Source organism: Carettochelys insculpta, chromosome 1 (genome assembly GCF_033958435.1).
Source record: "Carettochelys insculpta isolate YL-2023 chromosome 1, ASM3395843v1, whole genome shotgun sequence".
NCBI classification, from domain to species: Eukaryota; Metazoa; Chordata; order Testudines; family Carettochelyidae; genus Carettochelys; species Carettochelys insculpta.
In genome coordinates this window covers 325,028,878-325,045,742 of record NC_134137.1, presented here as the reverse complement: position 1 = coordinate 325,045,742, position 16,865 = coordinate 325,028,878, and the positions used below count along the sequence as shown (strand labels likewise).

At 42.2% G+C, this 16,865-nt stretch overlaps 1 protein-coding gene across 3 annotated transcripts in view; it reads left to right on the top strand.

Moving 5' to 3' along the window:
• NRCAM (neuronal cell adhesion molecule) overlaps positions 1-16,865 on the top strand; it is a 312,466-nt gene that overhangs the window by 234,929 nt on the left and 60,672 nt on the right. For 2 of the 3 annotated variants that reach the window (XM_075014586.1, XM_075014593.1), the window contains exons 11-16: positions 2,088-2,231; positions 4,219-4,330; positions 4,668-4,834; positions 4,929-5,076; positions 6,839-6,963; positions 9,975-10,076. In XM_075014586.1, the coding sequence (XP_074870687.1) occupies positions 2,088-2,231; positions 4,219-4,330; positions 4,668-4,834; positions 4,929-5,076; positions 6,839-6,963; positions 9,975-10,076 (798 nt within the window). Of the gene's footprint in view, positions 1-2,087; positions 2,232-4,218; positions 4,331-4,667; positions 4,835-4,928; positions 5,077-6,838; positions 6,964-8,212; positions 8,243-9,974; positions 10,077-16,865 lie in introns of all 3 variants that reach the window. The other variant, XM_075014600.1, reaches the window with a different exon arrangement.

Below are 16,865 nucleotides of genomic sequence, written 5' to 3'. Positions count from 1 at the left end.
TTCTGCCAGAATACGGGGGTCTGCCCACACAGATCAGATTTTAGGGATGGGGCTTAAGTCTCTAGATACAATGAAATTCTAAAAAGTTGCCAGCTCTTCAATAGGACTGCAGTGACATGTCAAACACAGCTGAATGGAATTTTAACAATCCTGCCCCAACAAATTAGCTTTTGACCTGAGTCTTGGTGTAAGAAATTTCACCCTAAAAACTAATTTGTTGGAGGAAATTATAAGCAACAGAAAATGACACGCATATTAAAAGTGCCTTTTTAATAATATCCATGGCACCGTTGTCATAAGGGAATAAAAATTAGCTCATTTTCAGTAGTTTCCTTCCACAGTGGTGAACATAACTTACAAATTGTCGAATAATACCGCAAAAGGGGGCTCTTGCTTGCACAAACAAATAGTCGATTTGTAAAAATAATCTCTCTTTTGTGTGCTGCTTGCATCCTTGCAAGGCTGTGGTGGTTGTTCAAAGTCACTTAACTGTTGATGAATACAATAAAAGAGGAGGTCTCCTGAACATTATGGAAATTCCTAATCTATGTGCTAGTAGAGCCAATCTTTGATTAACCATATTCCTAAATCAATCACACAGAATACACACATTCCATGCAAGGTTGGGAGGGCATGGAGGAGTTAAGTACAGAGGTGTGTAAATTGATGTGTTTTTCTGCCAGTGAACTCAAAGTTCTTCATCCTGCAAAGGGGTCTAGATGGGCAAACTACGTGCCTGCAAATATTCTTTTGCAGGATCAGAACCTAGCACAGTAAACATGCCCTTGGACATTATATGGAGACCTCCTTGTTTAAGCATTTAATACCAGGGGTTGGGTGGATCTGGTTCAGTGTGTTAGTTTGAAATGTCCTCACAAAATTAAGATCTTAAATATAGATGTTTTAGTGTGAGGTGCAGGGAAAACAAGCCATAATAGACCCTTGGAAATAAGCTATATAGAAAATTTCTGACCCTTTGTTAGAAATCAGGTTGCTCCCTGAAGAATGCAGATTTATATACTTTAAAAAATATCTTTGCTAATTTATTTCTGGATGTTTGTATGATTCTTATAAATATATATTTTTTTAACTTCTGCTCAGCTCTTGGTCTGAATTATATTTTTAGCAATGCTTTGTGCAGGCTTAATTGTGCTCTCAAATTCATAGATAATATCAAGAGATGCAGACCTGGGAGATACCATTAAACTGTGATGACTGCAAACACATTAATAATGTAGTTTTACATTTTTTAACAAAATTTGACAGGCAAGATTCTATTTTCAGTTTCACCTGTGCAATTCCACTCACTCTGTTGTTCTTGTACAGGGATAACAGAGTAATATTTGATCCAGTAACTTGAGTAATATGTCTGCATTTTACTCAGCTTTATATATTTAATCCCAAAGCATCCCCTGCCACTCCGAGAACTTGGCAGATGTTTAACAGTACACAGCAGCACTAGGGAACAGTTTAGAAGTGGCAGTAGCTCTGTACTCATTCAGAGGAAAGAGTGCCACCTATTGAATCACTAACACAATTTCCATAAATGCTTCTTCTCTATTGACAAGGAATTCCTTACCCAGTAATGTATCAGACTACTGTCATTTAATATGAAGTAATTGTCATGACAGGAAGGCTATTTTATATTTTATGTTTAAGAATATCAGAACGTATGAATAGTTTGAGTCCACAGAATACTCTAAAGTTCCCCATCTTTACAAAATAATTTTCTTTTGGCATCGAGAATGTTTTCCTTATTCCACTCTTTAGATCTTTGTTTGCCTGAATCATACATATACATCAGTATATTTCTGTATGTTTTCCTTTTCAAATTACATAGGTAATATGCCTTTGGCATTAATTATAAAAGAATAATGAGCAATGTCCAGCTTTTACTAATAAGTATAGAATCTGGATAACCTTATAAATCATGTCATAATGTAGTGGTTAACCACTGAAGGGAAGTCTGAAAGGTGAAATCAAGAAATACTTTGGTCTTGCAAAATATTTCATTCCGTTCACAAATATAACAAGCATCATCTTAATAACAATTTAATAAGATTAAATACACTTTTTAACCCATACAGTTGCCCCAGAAGATCCTAGCAGAAAAGTAGACGGTGATACCATAATATTCTCTGATGTACAAGAAAGATCGAGTGCTGTTTATCAGTGCAATGCCTCTAATGAATATGGATATTTGCTGGCAAACGCATTTGTGAATGTTTTGGGTAAGATCAGTCTTTCATTCTTCATCTGTAACTTAATTAAGAGTTGCTGATTAATAAATGTTCCTGATATTGTTTAATCTAATCCAAACTTTCTGCAATGGGAAGTAGCAGAAAAAATATTCCTGATTAAATTAAAAGAAATGTAGATATATATTTTATATTACAGTTGATTATGAATACTTATCAGTCCCCTGTATTGCTCAGTTCTTTATTCTCCTTCATATGTGATCTCTATCAAGCACCACTGTAGACGTTGCATACCCAACCATACAGCTGCAGAACTTTTTTGAGTACAGTGTGTGCGTATTCCTCATCTAGAGATGAAGGGCATGAATTCCCCACTCTCTCTAATTGTCCCTGAGTTCCTCCCTCCCCTTAGCTGAAGCAGACAAGAAAACATCTTGTGCCTTTTCCCTTGAAAGCCAGGCAAACCAAAATAGCTGTAGAGAGTCATTTAATTAATACAGTAAACTCTTTCATACCTGGCAGCCCTAGCACCTAGAGGTTTCTGCATATTCAAATTTTCTGGATAATAGAGAGGTATTCCTAGCAATGCATAACACTAAAGAAGAAACAAGGTTAGATATTAAGAAACAAACAAAAAATGTATGCACAGTACTGTGTTTGCCAACAACAGTAGTATTGTACACTGTAAACTTATACTGCATTTGTTGTATTTAATTGTATTTACTTTCACTGTGCTGCACTTATGGAAAACGTAACTAAAATTTACTTGTGGTTAAAATGCCAGTTATTTAAGAGTTCTGGATAACAGATATGAAAGAGTTTACTGTACTAGCTTTAAGTGAATTTGTCAGTTTTTAATGTTCCCTTGAAAGTTTTTTGTTTTTGTGAACCTGGCTTCAAATAGTCATGAAGAAGGTAAAGGACACCCAGCTAAAGATCAAAAGACCTTTACGGTATTCTCAAAAACGATCCACCAGGATTTTGAGATACACCTTCAGAAGCTTCTCTTAGAAGCTGATCTGAATGGCTACAAAAATGTGGATCCATATGCAGTCCACATCCAACTGGCTCAGCACCTCATCCGATCTGCAGTTCGCAGTCTGGATTTTACTTGCATCCACACAACAAATCTACAGTGGAGGAGCACAAATGAGCAAGGAGGAGGCAGGCAGCACAAAAGCAGGGATTCGGGGTAAGGGACACCAGGGACCAGGGACCAGGGGCCAGGGCTGTGCAGGTCAGTCCTTGCCAGGTGGAATGGGAAAGGGGGCTAGTCAGAGATTTAGGATACATCTTCCTGTGACCTTTCCCCGCTGACAATGCAGGGGCTTGCCCTAGAGCCCCCCACCCTGGCCAGCAGGGGTGGGGAGAGCCATGCACAGGTATCTGCTCCATTATTTGCAAATATGAAGCAGACATCCACAGATATGCAGGGCTCTAATGATCTGGTTATACTTGAGATGGAGGCCTTCTCCTAAGAAGGTATCTCCAGACATGAGGAAAGCATCCTGGTGAGGAACCACAAGAATCAGTTCCACTGTCCAAAGATTAAAGTTCAGCAGATGGAGCCGAGGAAAGAATCTGTTTAGTTGCAAGGTGCCCAAGAGCAATGGAGTCTGCTTCACCAAAGAGTGTGACCAGTGCCTGGTGTGTTCAGCTTTCTTGTGCCTAGGGGTTGTAGAGCCTCTGAGGAATTGTGAGGTCAAATTAATCATCTGCATTGGGGCAATGATATTTGGCCCAATTAACCTTGCTTCTTTTTTTCTTTTGAGCATTTTCTGACCTGAATTTTTCCAGTGAAGTCACGTCCTTTGGTGCCTATCACAATTCTCACTGTAAACAAGAACGAAGTATTTACTTGTAACAGCTTCTAAAGACTGCCAGCAGCAGAGCTAGGCAGAGCCCCCACATCACCTCAGAAAGAAATGTAAACATGTAATACTACAGGTGACTTTTCATCTTCATAATCACATATATCATCTATATAAGTAAAATAAAATTTGTTGTGTTTTATTTTTAGCTGAGCCACCAAGAATTCTAACTCCTGCTAATAAATTATATCAAGTAATTGCAAACAATCACGCCTTGCTAGATTGTGCTTTTTTTGGTTCACCTGTGCCTGAAATTGAATGGTAAGTTATAGTAATTGTGTATAATTACTTCACAAGATACATATAGTTGCCTTGAAAGCAATTATTCAGTTTTTTTGTTATTCTGTATTTTCTGTGTTAAAAATGAAGTGTGGATCTTTTTAAACATGCACTGATTATAGTATTGCTACATTAAAGTATGTATATAATTTACATGTATATAATGAAATTACTGATAGATTGTATTTTGAATTTCACGACATGGGGTTATTTGACACCTGCATTTTCTTTTGCAGTATTCTAAAATTTGGTTGTCTAACACTAAATATGACTTATTTAGTGCATGATATTGGATAATGATAATATTTTTAACATAAAGGTTTAAGGGAGTAAAAGGGAGCATCCTGCAAGGAGATCTTTATGTTTTCCATGACAATGGAACTCTGGAAATTCCTGTGGCACAGAAGGATAGTACTGGCACATATACCTGTGTAGCAAGGAATAAATTAGGAAAAGTACAGAATGAAGTCCATCTAGAAGTGAAAGGTAACAAGCCAGTCATTGTTATAAAACATTTTAAACGCAGTTTAACCACAACGTTGAAATAATTTCAGTGTCTAATAGCAACTCTATATTTCAGATCCAACAATGATTATTAAACAGCCAGAATACAAAATCATTCAAAGAGCTGGCCATGTTTCCTTTGAGTGTACTGTAAAACACGATCCTACCTTAGTACCAACTATTACATGGTTGAAAGATAATGATGAACTGCCAGATGATGAAAGGTACAGACAAATTATTTTTTGTTTTTGTAACTGTACTTTTAAATTCGATGTTGTTACTGTTTCTCCTGCTGATCAGAAATGTATATGGCCACATCTGCTGGGTAGCTCTTCCACAATAAAACAAATCAGTGTAAGACTTTGCTTTTCATTTTCTGTGAACTCTTATTTCAGTAACAACGAGAAGTCATGTGGCACCTTATAGACTAATAGAATTTTTGGAGCGTAAGCTTTTGTGGGCAAAGACCCGCTTCACCAGATGCATGCAGTGGAAATTCCAGAGGCAGGTCTAAATATACAGGCTCATGAAAAGAAGGGAGTACCAATCATGAGGAAGGCCAGAACTGACAAGGTCAATTCAGTCAGAGAGGATCCTGACCTCATCAATTCACCTTTCTTTTGATTGGTACTCTCTTAATTTCATGAACCTGTATATTTAGCCCTGCCTCTGGACTCTCCACTCCATGCATCTGACCCAGTGGGTCTTTTCCCATGAAAGCTTATGCTCCAAAACATATTAGTCTATAAGATGCTGCAGGACTTCTCTTTGTTTTTGTGGATACAGACTATCACAGCTACCCCTCTAATACTTATTCCAGTAAAAGTGGATCAAACAAATGTTTGAAGAAAACAGCGATAAAAAGTTAGGAATCTCAGCATACATGAATTCATTATAAATCTGTCTGGATGTTCACAGTGGTAAGCAACTGTGTTTGTGATGTTTTCTATTTGGCTTTTGGGGGGCATCAATATGGTGGTGGTGTCAGATGGCAGAAAGTGGTATCAGATGGCAGAACAAGAAGTAATGGTCTGAAGTTGAAGAGGGAGAGGTGTAGGTTAGATATTAGGAAAATCTACTTCACCAGGCGGGTGGTAAAGCATTGGAATGCGTTGCCTAGCGAGGTGGTGGTTTCTCCATCCCTTGAGGTTTTTAAGTCCCGGCTGGACAAGGTCCTGGCTGGGATGACTTAGTGGGGGTTGATCCTGCTTGAAGCAGGAGGCTGGACTAGATGACCTCCTGAGGTCCCTTCCAGCCCTGTGATTCTGTGATTCTGTGATCCCATTGCAGCTACAATTAGGATTAAAGGCTTCTGCTATCTTCTGAAATGCTAAAGCAACACTTTGGGCTTGTTTACACTACCATCTTCCTTCGAAGGAAGGATAGTAATTAGGGTGTTGGGAGTTTACTTCATTAAACGAATTCTCCCCCCATGGCAACTTCGAAGTTTTAAACTTCGAAGTACTGGCATGCAATTAGCCACAGCACACCCACTGGTACTTTGAAGTGCTGGGGCAACTCAAAATTTTGAGGAGTAAGGGGACTTGGAAGTACCGGCGTGTGAGCCGCAGCTAGATGCGTGCTGGTACTTCACAGTTTAAAACTGCGAAGTTGCCGTAGGGTGGAATTTGCTTAATGAAGTGCTTCCTATTCATGGCATTCGTAAACTCCCAACACCCTAATTACCATCCTTCCTTCGAAGGAGGATGGTAGTGTAGACAAGCCCAAAGTGTTGCTACACATTTGCAGATCAGAGGTCTGAATCAGCTGTTAAGAGAGGTATCCTTACGAAGAGAAAACACATCTGAATACTGATGTTACCTGTTAGTGTAAAAGTAGTTGCAGTGCAAATGCTGAAGTTACATTAGGCCATGGAGATGTTGCTGGTACCCACAGAAATATTGAGCCATTGTTAGTATTTGGTAATGTCTATGCACAATTTTATAATAATAATGAAAAACCCAAAACTGAATGTATTGTTTGCAGGTTTATAACTCATACAGATAGTTTGACCATTATGAATGTAACTGATAAGGATAATGGAATCTATACATGTGTAGCAAATACCACCTTGGACAGCGTTTCTGCAAGTGCCATACTCACTGTTGTTGGTAAGATTGTTTTTAAAACACTGTAAGGGCAAAGTTATGTATAAACTGTTAAAGTAGCATTACATGTGTTACGAGAGGCATTAGTAGAATTTGATAAAATAAATAAAAACATCCCAACTCATTTATGCTTGTTTGGCACTTGTTTCAATTTAAGATAAAAATAAATGGTATTCACTCCTGTTATATTGTCCGACTTTTTAGGGTAATGGATGAAGCAGAAGGTCAAATATGAACTGAATCAACTGCTTATTAGAAAGTGTTCAAACAGCAAGTGTTGTCTCCCATGGGATAAGGTCAATCTCATGCTAGATGGGATTTTACCTGTATTGCACTTCAGCTGGTGCAGTCAACTGATGGCTCTACAGAGTATTTCAGCACCAGTACTGGTTGTCCTGCGGTTGTTTCCAGCTTCTTCAGTTGCATTCTGCTTCAGACAACTTGAACAACATGTGTGTTTAACTTTCACTCTTGCTTCCAGGATTTTCCTTAGACTAATTTTCTTTCAGTTTAGCTAGGCCTCCTGTAATTAAGAAATGGTTATAAAGCCCACCAGCTAGGAGCTGCTGAAGTGCAGTGTACTGTGGATGCCTTCTGCTGACTGGGGACGCCATTTGTTGGGGAGTCATTCCCCAGATAAGGAGATCCTGATGCTTGCCAGCACATTTGTCCAGCTCAGGATCCATCCCCAAGAACTTAAACTCTTCTAATAGTTATTGGCTTTGCTCACTGATGAGTGTTAGAGAAGGCAGCTCTACTTCCTTTATTTCTCTAAGCAGCTTTACTACAGTCCAGTGTCTATCTTCCTCCAGCTTATAAGTATAATTTCAATATATACTCTCTGTGATTCTTAGCTAATGAATCTAGCAGGAGTCTCAAACCAAAGAGAACTGGAGCTCTAAAATTCTGAAGTAGATGTAATACCTATTCAAGGTTAACATACGCAAAACTCCAGTTTTAGTTGGTTACTGACTTTCTCTATGTGAAAAAGGTGGGTAAACACACTTGTGTAGTTGTGTAAGAAACTTCTAGTTGTATTTATTTTCTTGATTTATTTTTCATTTGAAAAAAGTGAATACTTTATCTTTTTTACAAAAAATACAAATAATAAATGCATGATTTCAGCTAGACTCTTTCTTGTAGCAAAGTAACTTTATTATTGCTAATAAGTATAATCTTTAACTGTTTGTAAAAATCATGTTTCTTTGGCTACTAATTTTGATTAAATCCTTTATATTAATGTCCTTTTCAGCTGCTACCCCAACTCCAGCTATCATTTACGGTAAACTAATATAAAATCTGCCTGCATCATCTATCAAACATTTATCACACTTTCGCTTATTGCAGATTGTGTCACCTTTGGTTTGCTTGGTTGTTTTTTTTTTCTATTTCACACTTTTTTACCAGCTTTGTTTTTTTCTGAAGCAGAAGAGAATTCTCTGCAATCGTACCATTTTCTTATTAGCTATTTGTTCAAACTCTTTTGTTACTATAGTATTATAGTTTGGAATGTGATACCAAGGATATTTTAAATTATTTGGGAGTACACAATTTATAGAAAATGGAGTTTTAAATATTTTTTAAATGTACAGTGTTTGCCATATTATTCAATTTATTTGTACTAAGTTGCAATACAAAATATAGTACTGTGGACTCATACTGTAAACACTTAGGGTGTGTCTACACGGGCACAAGTCTTCAAAATAGCCATGCTAATGGCCATTTCGAAGATTACTAATGAGGCGCTGAATTGATCAGAATAAGGGGATTTCGAAAGATGTCCTTTCAAAAAGGACCCCGTGTAGCTGTGCTGTGTGACCCACTTTCGAAAGCATCCTAATGCTAATGAGGCACTGAATATTCAGTTTAGAAATATGAAGATATGTGCCCGTGTAGACACAGCCTAAGGCAGATAGGAATAAGGGGATTTCAAAGTAGGCAGTGTCCTTTCGAAAAGGAGCCCCTTCTGGATGACCCGCGCGGCTGCAAGCCGTGTCAATTTCGAAGTGCCGCAGCTGCCGGCATTCTAATGAGGCGCTGAATATGTATTTCAGAACTTCATTTGTAAACTTCGAAATGGCCATTTCAAAGTTTTGGGCTAGTGTAGAGACAGCCTTAATGTGAGTAAATTTATCCACTGGGATAAGTTCTGTTGATCTCAATGGAACCACTCCAGTCTTTCTTACAGTACTTAACATAGTAAATGATTTTCAGCCATTTGGGATGAACGATTTCATAATTACACATTCAGACAATTGTCTAATAATTGTATATGTCTAGGCTTCTTAAGAAGAATAGGTAAACAGTTAAATGCCTTTTTTCTTCTTGCAGATCATCTTTCTTAAAATTCATGCATGAAACATTAGTATTAATTCTGAAACAGATTCATGTCTATGCTCCTTTATTTTCCATGACTAAAGCTTTTATTTCATATGTAATAATTAACTACTCATATTTGTCAATCTTAAACTCAACATGATACTGTACCATACATTCCATATTTCTTTGATTTCTGTTACAGTTACTTTTTTACTGCAAAATAATCATATCTCATAGAACTGGAGGGGACCTTGAGAGGTTATCAAGTCCAATCCCCTGCACTCACAGGAGAACCTATCACCATCCCTCTCAACATATTTTGTTTTAAGGAGAAAACCTAACCTGCTCCAGATCCCTGAAAGGCTCCCTCAGGGATTGAGCTCACACCCCTGGGTTTACAAGGCCAATGCACTGAGCTAGCCCCCACTCCTCAAGCTTTCATCGCTAGTTTGTAGTTCCATCACTAGTCTATACTTGTCACAAATGTTTTTTTACAAGGTCCAGCAACATCAGTTCTTAGGTATTCCATTATAGTTGCATGTAAACAGTCACTTAAATAACAGTTAACGTAATGGAAGTAGATCTCTTTATAGTTGTGTGTTTGGAAAAATTTTGATTGAAACGTAAGAATTGTTGCCAGGAAGAAGCTGTTTAATCTGTTATATTTAGTCACTGCATATTTATTTGGTTTACAGATCGTCCAAGTCCACCCTTTGATTTAGAATTAACAGATCAGCTAGAAAGAAGCGTACAGCTGTCCTGGATACCAGGGTCTGACAATAACAGCCCTATTACAAGTATGTCTGGTTTTATTTAGTGGAACAGAAATTTGTAGTCTAATTATTCAGATTTTAAAGTGTTTTGAAATATACCTTTGGGTTGTAAGTTTGGCATTAACATCATTTTGTTGTTATTTTTACTGGCACTACAGTGGTGCGCAAAACATATTGCATGCTGTTCAAATATATAGGACACAAGAGAGTTCAGTCAGAAGTGTCTAATCCTATACTCACAGCCAGGAGCACAGGTGTTTGCATCCATGTGAAACCCTTTTTAGGTAGGGTGACCTCACATTCCACTTTAAAAAGGACAGTCCTGTATTTCAGCCCTCCTGCAGTGCTCCTGGCTTTCTTAAGAATGTACAAATGGTCCTGTATTTCCTGTCCCCCATCAATTCCAGTGGGTCCTGCTGCTGGTCGGGTCCCTGCTCATAAGCTGCCTGCTCATCAGCAGTGAATAGAAGGTCCCTTTGGCCAGTGATGGAGTGGATATGCAAGGCCGGTGGCCGGTCAAAGATTCAGTACCCAGGGCCGACCACTCCTCTTGCTAGTCTGTCAGTGCGGCCACCTCTGCGTGCTGACTCTTAGTCAACAGGGCTGTGCTCTTGTCCCATATCTGGCCAGCACTAGGTATGAGCTGTGGTCGCTGGTGAGGTCGAGTGCGGGCAGGTGCTGGTTAAGTATCATCTCTGCTTCCCATCCATTGGCTCCTTACATGCTTTCCCTCTTGAAGGTGTTCGCCTGTTTTGCACCTTTGCCCCCCTAGTATTGATGCTCCTTCATATCCCTCTGGTGGAGCACATCAATTTCCAGTGCTGTGCAGAGAACCAGCCCGCGGTCAGAGTGCTCAGTTCACCAACAACCTAGCATACAGGCTCCTTCCTTCCTCCACTGCCTCTGGCTGGGCTGGTGCCCTGGGAAAGGGCAAGATTCACTGACCTAGGGCACTGGCCAGGAGGCAAAGCCCTGCCTGTGCCAAAGGTTTGTACAGCACTGGCATTGGGCAGCTTCTCTGCCTCCTCAGCTAAGTTTTGCAGTGGTGGCAGAGAAGTGATTTCCAACCAGTTCGTGCCCCAAACCCATAGCTAGTCAGCAGCCTTGGGGCTGGGGATTAGCATGCTCTTCACACACACACACACACACACGCACACACACGACTCCTGACCCAAGGATTCCTCTGTCCCCTAGGCAACCTCCCCTGCTAAGCTACCCCTGACCAGGTTCAATGAAGCTCCTGCAGTCAGTTCCCTGGACTGTGGTGCATAATGAATCCTTAGGGTTTAATACCTTCCTGCCTGTGCCACAGCTGAAAGGGGTTGGGCTTTATTGGTGGCCAGCAGCAGCCTGGAGGTATTAGCTGTCTTTCAGTACTGCAGGTACAAAGGGACTAGCTCCTTCCAGCCACAAGGGTGGGAGTGGAGGAGAGGGAGAAAAGATGAGCTGCACAAAGACATGGGCCAGCTCAGCCCCCTCCTTCATTCCTCGAAGCTGTAAACAGCTCCCGTCTCTTACCACCACACGGTGCCAAAAGGCTGCTGATGGCCATCTTATGGTGTGAACGCTTGCAGAAATGTGGGAAGGGCATGTGACCCTGCATGCTCTAATCAGAAAAAGTGGATCAGTCCTGGGGCATAGCAGTCTAAGAGTGCCAAGTTTGGATGCTCGGGCTGGTCAGTCACCCCCTTGTGTGAAAGAGGTTTATGACAGTGTGTGTCACACACTCTCCCTGTCTGTGTGTGGGATAGGTGTATGTGTGTCATTCCTCCCTGTGTGAACCCCAAAGCCATGAACACAAAAACATAAATAAAAAGAATCCAAAATCCAACTAAACAGTATTTTTAAAGAGGGTCTCAGTCAACTTAATGTGAATTTCAACATTTTTACTGTACAGTTCCGATTGATTGGTGTTGAGCTCACTTGAATACGAGTAATTTTGCCAGTTGTTCTGGATTCACCATTGGTCACCTGCTTTAAAGGGCTCTGTCCTGTGGATACATAAAAGAGTAAAATTTTAATTATATGTGCACACCTATTGAAATAAAGTTACTCCCATATATTTCTGAAAGCAAGTGCCCTTTAATCTCATACTGTGATTGTGATACAGTTGAATTTGAAAGCTCATTGGCAGAAATATTTTCATGTTATTTATCTTTGGTGATGCTCCCTCTTCTTCATGTCCTGAGTAGTTGACGGTTTCACCTGTTGCCAGGTGTAGCACAACCTCAAAACTGCAAGTTTGTACTGTTTCATCTCTACTGCAATCTGTGCTGTCTCCCCCACTTGATATATGATTCAAATGTTCCACATACCAAACTGGGTGGTTGTCCTGGGTGAGAGAGTGGGTCATCTGTGGGGCAGCTTCTTTTTAGCTTTCCCTACCATGCTTTATACTCAATCTGAGTGGATTGCCAACTCCGCCCAATACTTGTGTAGCTGTAGGGTTCTTTGTAGATGCTCTGTAACTTTTGTTTTTTTATGGATAGGGTTGTTAGCCCTAAGCGAACCCCTTTTACCTCAGGGAGAGGTGATTGAAATTTGTCTACCCTTTGGCCTGTCCAGTTTGGGTGACCTTTCCAGAAGCTGTACCTCCTGCTGGCATAGCTCTCTAGGTCCTTGAGATGCACAAGCCACCTCACCATGACAAGAAATGAACCAGGAGGTATGTGTGAAGACAAAACTGTGGATCTTCAACACAAATGTGAAGAGTGTGCTCTTGTGTGGTTGCGAGACTTGGTGTACTAAAAAGTCTTCAAATCACAAGCTACAGACATTCATAAACAGATGCCTGAGGTACATCCTTCACATCAAAAGGCAATACTGTCAGAAATAAAGAGCTTTGGAACAGAGCAGGACAAGGACCACTTGATGTTCAAATCAAGAGAAGAAAGTGGGGATGGCTAGGCCACACTCTCAGAAAATGATCATTCAGAATTGTCCGTCAAGCTCTGAAATGGAAACTGCGAGGAAAACCCAGAAGAGGAAGACCTCGGACAATGTGGAGAAGACCTACTGAGGCTGAAGGACAACAACTGTGGAGCCAACTAGAAGTTTTGTCCCAAGACTGAGTGAAGTGGAGGAGACGTGTAGATGATCTGAGCTCCATTTGCAGTACATGGGTTTAAGCAGAAGTATCTTTAGTGATAGAAAAGCTTTAACATTAAAAATGCAGATAGTTTTTTATGATCTTTCGAAAGCCAAACTTTTGACAGCCTTTAAAAACAACCAGACAGGAATTCAGTTATTCCAGGCAGTAACGTCACCTTTCCATGTTGTGTAGATTTGAACACACCTGGGAATTGAAGAATGATTTACTTTTTTGAAAAAAAATGACTCATTCCCCAGATCCAAGAGCGATCTTTCACAATCAGCAGAAATAAAGAATGCTTCTCTGACTCAGTCTTTTCCTTTATGTCACTCAGGCAAAGAGCAGAAGGGATGGGGGAAGCCAACAGTATCATCAGTGATATGAGAATAGTGAAACATTTTTTGGTGACCAGGTCTGTGTTTCCTAAGGGGAGGAATGTTTTTTGTGAGCTTTGTAGGTCTTCCTGGGTATGATGGGGTCTACCAAGCCCACACTGAACATGGGTGCAACAGGGCGTACCAACCCCATGCTGAGCAGGGGGTTGAGAGCGAGGCGTATTGGATTGAAGAAGCCCCGCCCCCAACACCCTACTGGGCATGCTCCAACTGTAGGCCAGGTATAAAGGCTGGAGAAGCCTGGCAGTTGAGGCTGGCCAGCTGCGGGGAATGAACTCCCGTGGAAGCCTGGGACTCGTGGCCACCTAAGGAGCAGCCATGGCAACTGACCCAGTGGCAGTGGCTGCAGCAGCAGTAACTGCAACCACTGCCACAGCCACAGCCACCCGAGGTGGAGCAGCGACAATGGTGGCAGCCCCCACCAGAACAGAAGTCCATGGCAAGGGTGGCTGGTTGGGGCAACACCCAAGGGAAGGCGACGGACTACACCAGGAACGGGGTGGGAAGTAGCTCAGGGTGGGGGAACTGAGACAGTAACCCAGAAACTCAGGGAGTTGCGGTGAGGATCCCTGCTGAGCTGGTGGCTGGGGTCTCACACCCACCACCAACAGGACCCTGGGCTGGAGCTTGGTGGAGCGGATGGGCCCAGGCTCCCCTACCCCCCACCCTCCTGTGAGCCTAAGGCAGGGAGGATCGAGGCCACAGAGGCCTGACCAGGCTGTAAGGCCACACACTGGGACTAGGCCTCAGAGGCCTGACTGGGCCGTGAGCCCTGCAAACTGTGACTAGGTCGCAGACGCCTGACTGGGCCATAAGGCCTTACAAACACATGCAGCCATGATAATAATGAAAAACATAAAAACATGATATTGTTTTTACTTCCCGTTCACCAGCCTACTGTGCAAGTGGTCTGGTGGAATATGATAGCTCTCCATTGCCTACCTTAGTCACACAGCACCTAGACACTCCCTCTGTTCCATTCCTACATGTCCTTGGGCTTGTGTTCAATAAAACAGAAAGGGAGAATTCTGGAGAGCTGAGGCAGAAGCTTATATTCCTATAACCAGAGCCATCAAGTCTGTAAGGGAGTGAGAGGGAAGCCTGGCAGTGCAGGGGCTAAACAGAGCCTGATTGTCCAATTAGCCCCACCCTGGTTCACCTACACCCAGTGTCAGGCCTGGAGGCTGGATAAAAGGAGGGAAGCTAGCCCAGTTCAGCAAAGAGGCAGGAGCTGGCTCTGACACTCGCAGGGCCTGAGCCAGAGCTGCTGCTGGGTCAGCCACAGGAGGACACAGCCTCCAAACCCTCCCCCAGGCTCAAAGGAGGAGAACCCCAGAGAGCCACCCCTCCTAAGGAATGGGAAACGGGACTCTCAGGGCCATGCCCCAAACTGAAGCTACAGGCTCTAGTGAGTGGACTGGAGTCCTACACCCCAAGCCCATAGATGCCATGGGGACCTAGCCGCTAGGCCACCCTGCCACTAGTGCAACCCACCTACAATGTCTTTTGGATGGGTAGGGGCAGCCACGTTGGACCCCACACTTGAGAGGGGCCCACAGGCCCAGGGCACCCTGAGGAACTAGTGGGCAGGGATGATGCCATCAGGAGGGGTTGGGCCTGGCCCCACACTCACCAGCAGCAGTGAGAGCCTACACCATTCCACCATCTCCCAGCTGGGTTGTTCCACTTCACCATGGAAATAGGAAGCAGAGAGAACCAGCCCTAGCCTGCAATGGTATCGTATCCTGAGTGATGAAGGTAAAAATCAGGCTCGGGGGAGTGGAGCAGGCTGGCACTGGCTCATTCTACTTCTGTCACCACCGTGGGAGGGGCAACCCTGTCTATCAGTACCAGGCTGCCCAGTAATCCCGCAGTCATGCCACTTGGGGAAGGGGTTTGGGAGGAAAGGGTTCACTGGGGACAGGAAGAAATGCAGCAGGGACAGAAAGAGGCAAGGAGTGGCCTGGGACCGAGAGGGATACTCCTGGGCCCCGCACCTCCCTCGGGAGGTACCTACCTGTGACTGTGCTAGAGGCAAGAGTTCTTTCCTCTAGCATAGCAAATCCTAGACCAGAAGAATTACACTGATCTCCAGACAGTGAAATTAGCCCAGAACACAACACAACAGAGTGTTTCATGCAATGATGAATGGCCACTTGACTTCACAGAGACTAAATCAGCAGTGCAAGTAAATGAGGAATTATAACCAACCACCTCAAATTATTGTTGAGTCCCCTCTGGGATGTTGTCTGAGCTGTAGGGAGATATTCCAGGGCATACGCCTATTCTCAAGAGCTCTAACATGTCACCACACCTTTTCAATTTGCGGTGAAGTTACTAGGTGACACTATGATGTTCTGGGCTACATTGTCATCAGTGTGCAGCTGCACAAGCACAGTCTCATTCATTTGTTTATGTCCAAGCAACAAGAAGCAACCCAGACAGGACCAAAATTAAGCTTGTTGCCATGGGTGCTATAAGTCTTGGGCTTACTGGGCCTTTCATTATTTACAACTAGTGAGGCATATAGATCTCACAACTGTGCATCAGGCAAACTGCGAGTCCTTCAAATTTTTGTTTCATTACAAATGTTTTGAAATTTTCGATCAATCATAAATATATATGTCACTTTACAAACACTAATGCATGGTGTTTATGAAACAAAATGTGAGCCTGAAGACCCTGGCAGCAGCTGACTAAAGTAAACATTCTCCTGAGTTTCACTGATAGATAGATAGTGGGGAAATTTGACAAAAAAAAAAAAGGATTTTTCATCAGCAGCTTCCAGGCCTTTTGGAATCTACAGCTTGAGGGAATTCCACTTGGCTAGGGTCCAAGGTTTTCAGATTCCCTGCCCTTGATTTGTTTTTTTTTAATAATGTTTGTCAAATTAACATTTCTGAGCATAACTACAATTGTTCAAAACTTTTGTTACACAACAAAGCCATTTGCAACTTAATTTATTTCAAGATTCCTAAATCCAAACTACAGATAAGTTTCATGCAAAGTACTTTCAGAAGCTATTCATTCATTTCCTGTATTTATATGTTAGACATCCAGGTTAGATGCTTCAAAAGAGAGTTGTTCCCATGTATGTGAAAGCAGAAGTCCCTTAGGGCTGCAAAATTTTTCTCTCCCACTTCACTAATTGTGCCTAAACACGTTCTGTGCAGAAAATCGCTAACAGCAGAAGGACACAGCACACTCCAGGCAGTGCTGAGGGCTGGCTGCCCTTGGCTTTACCCCTTCTGCCCTCAGCCCTGGCCCTTCTGGGAGCCCAGAGCCAGGGCCTTGCCCACCTTGCCAAGGGGCCACAGAGGCTCTTGG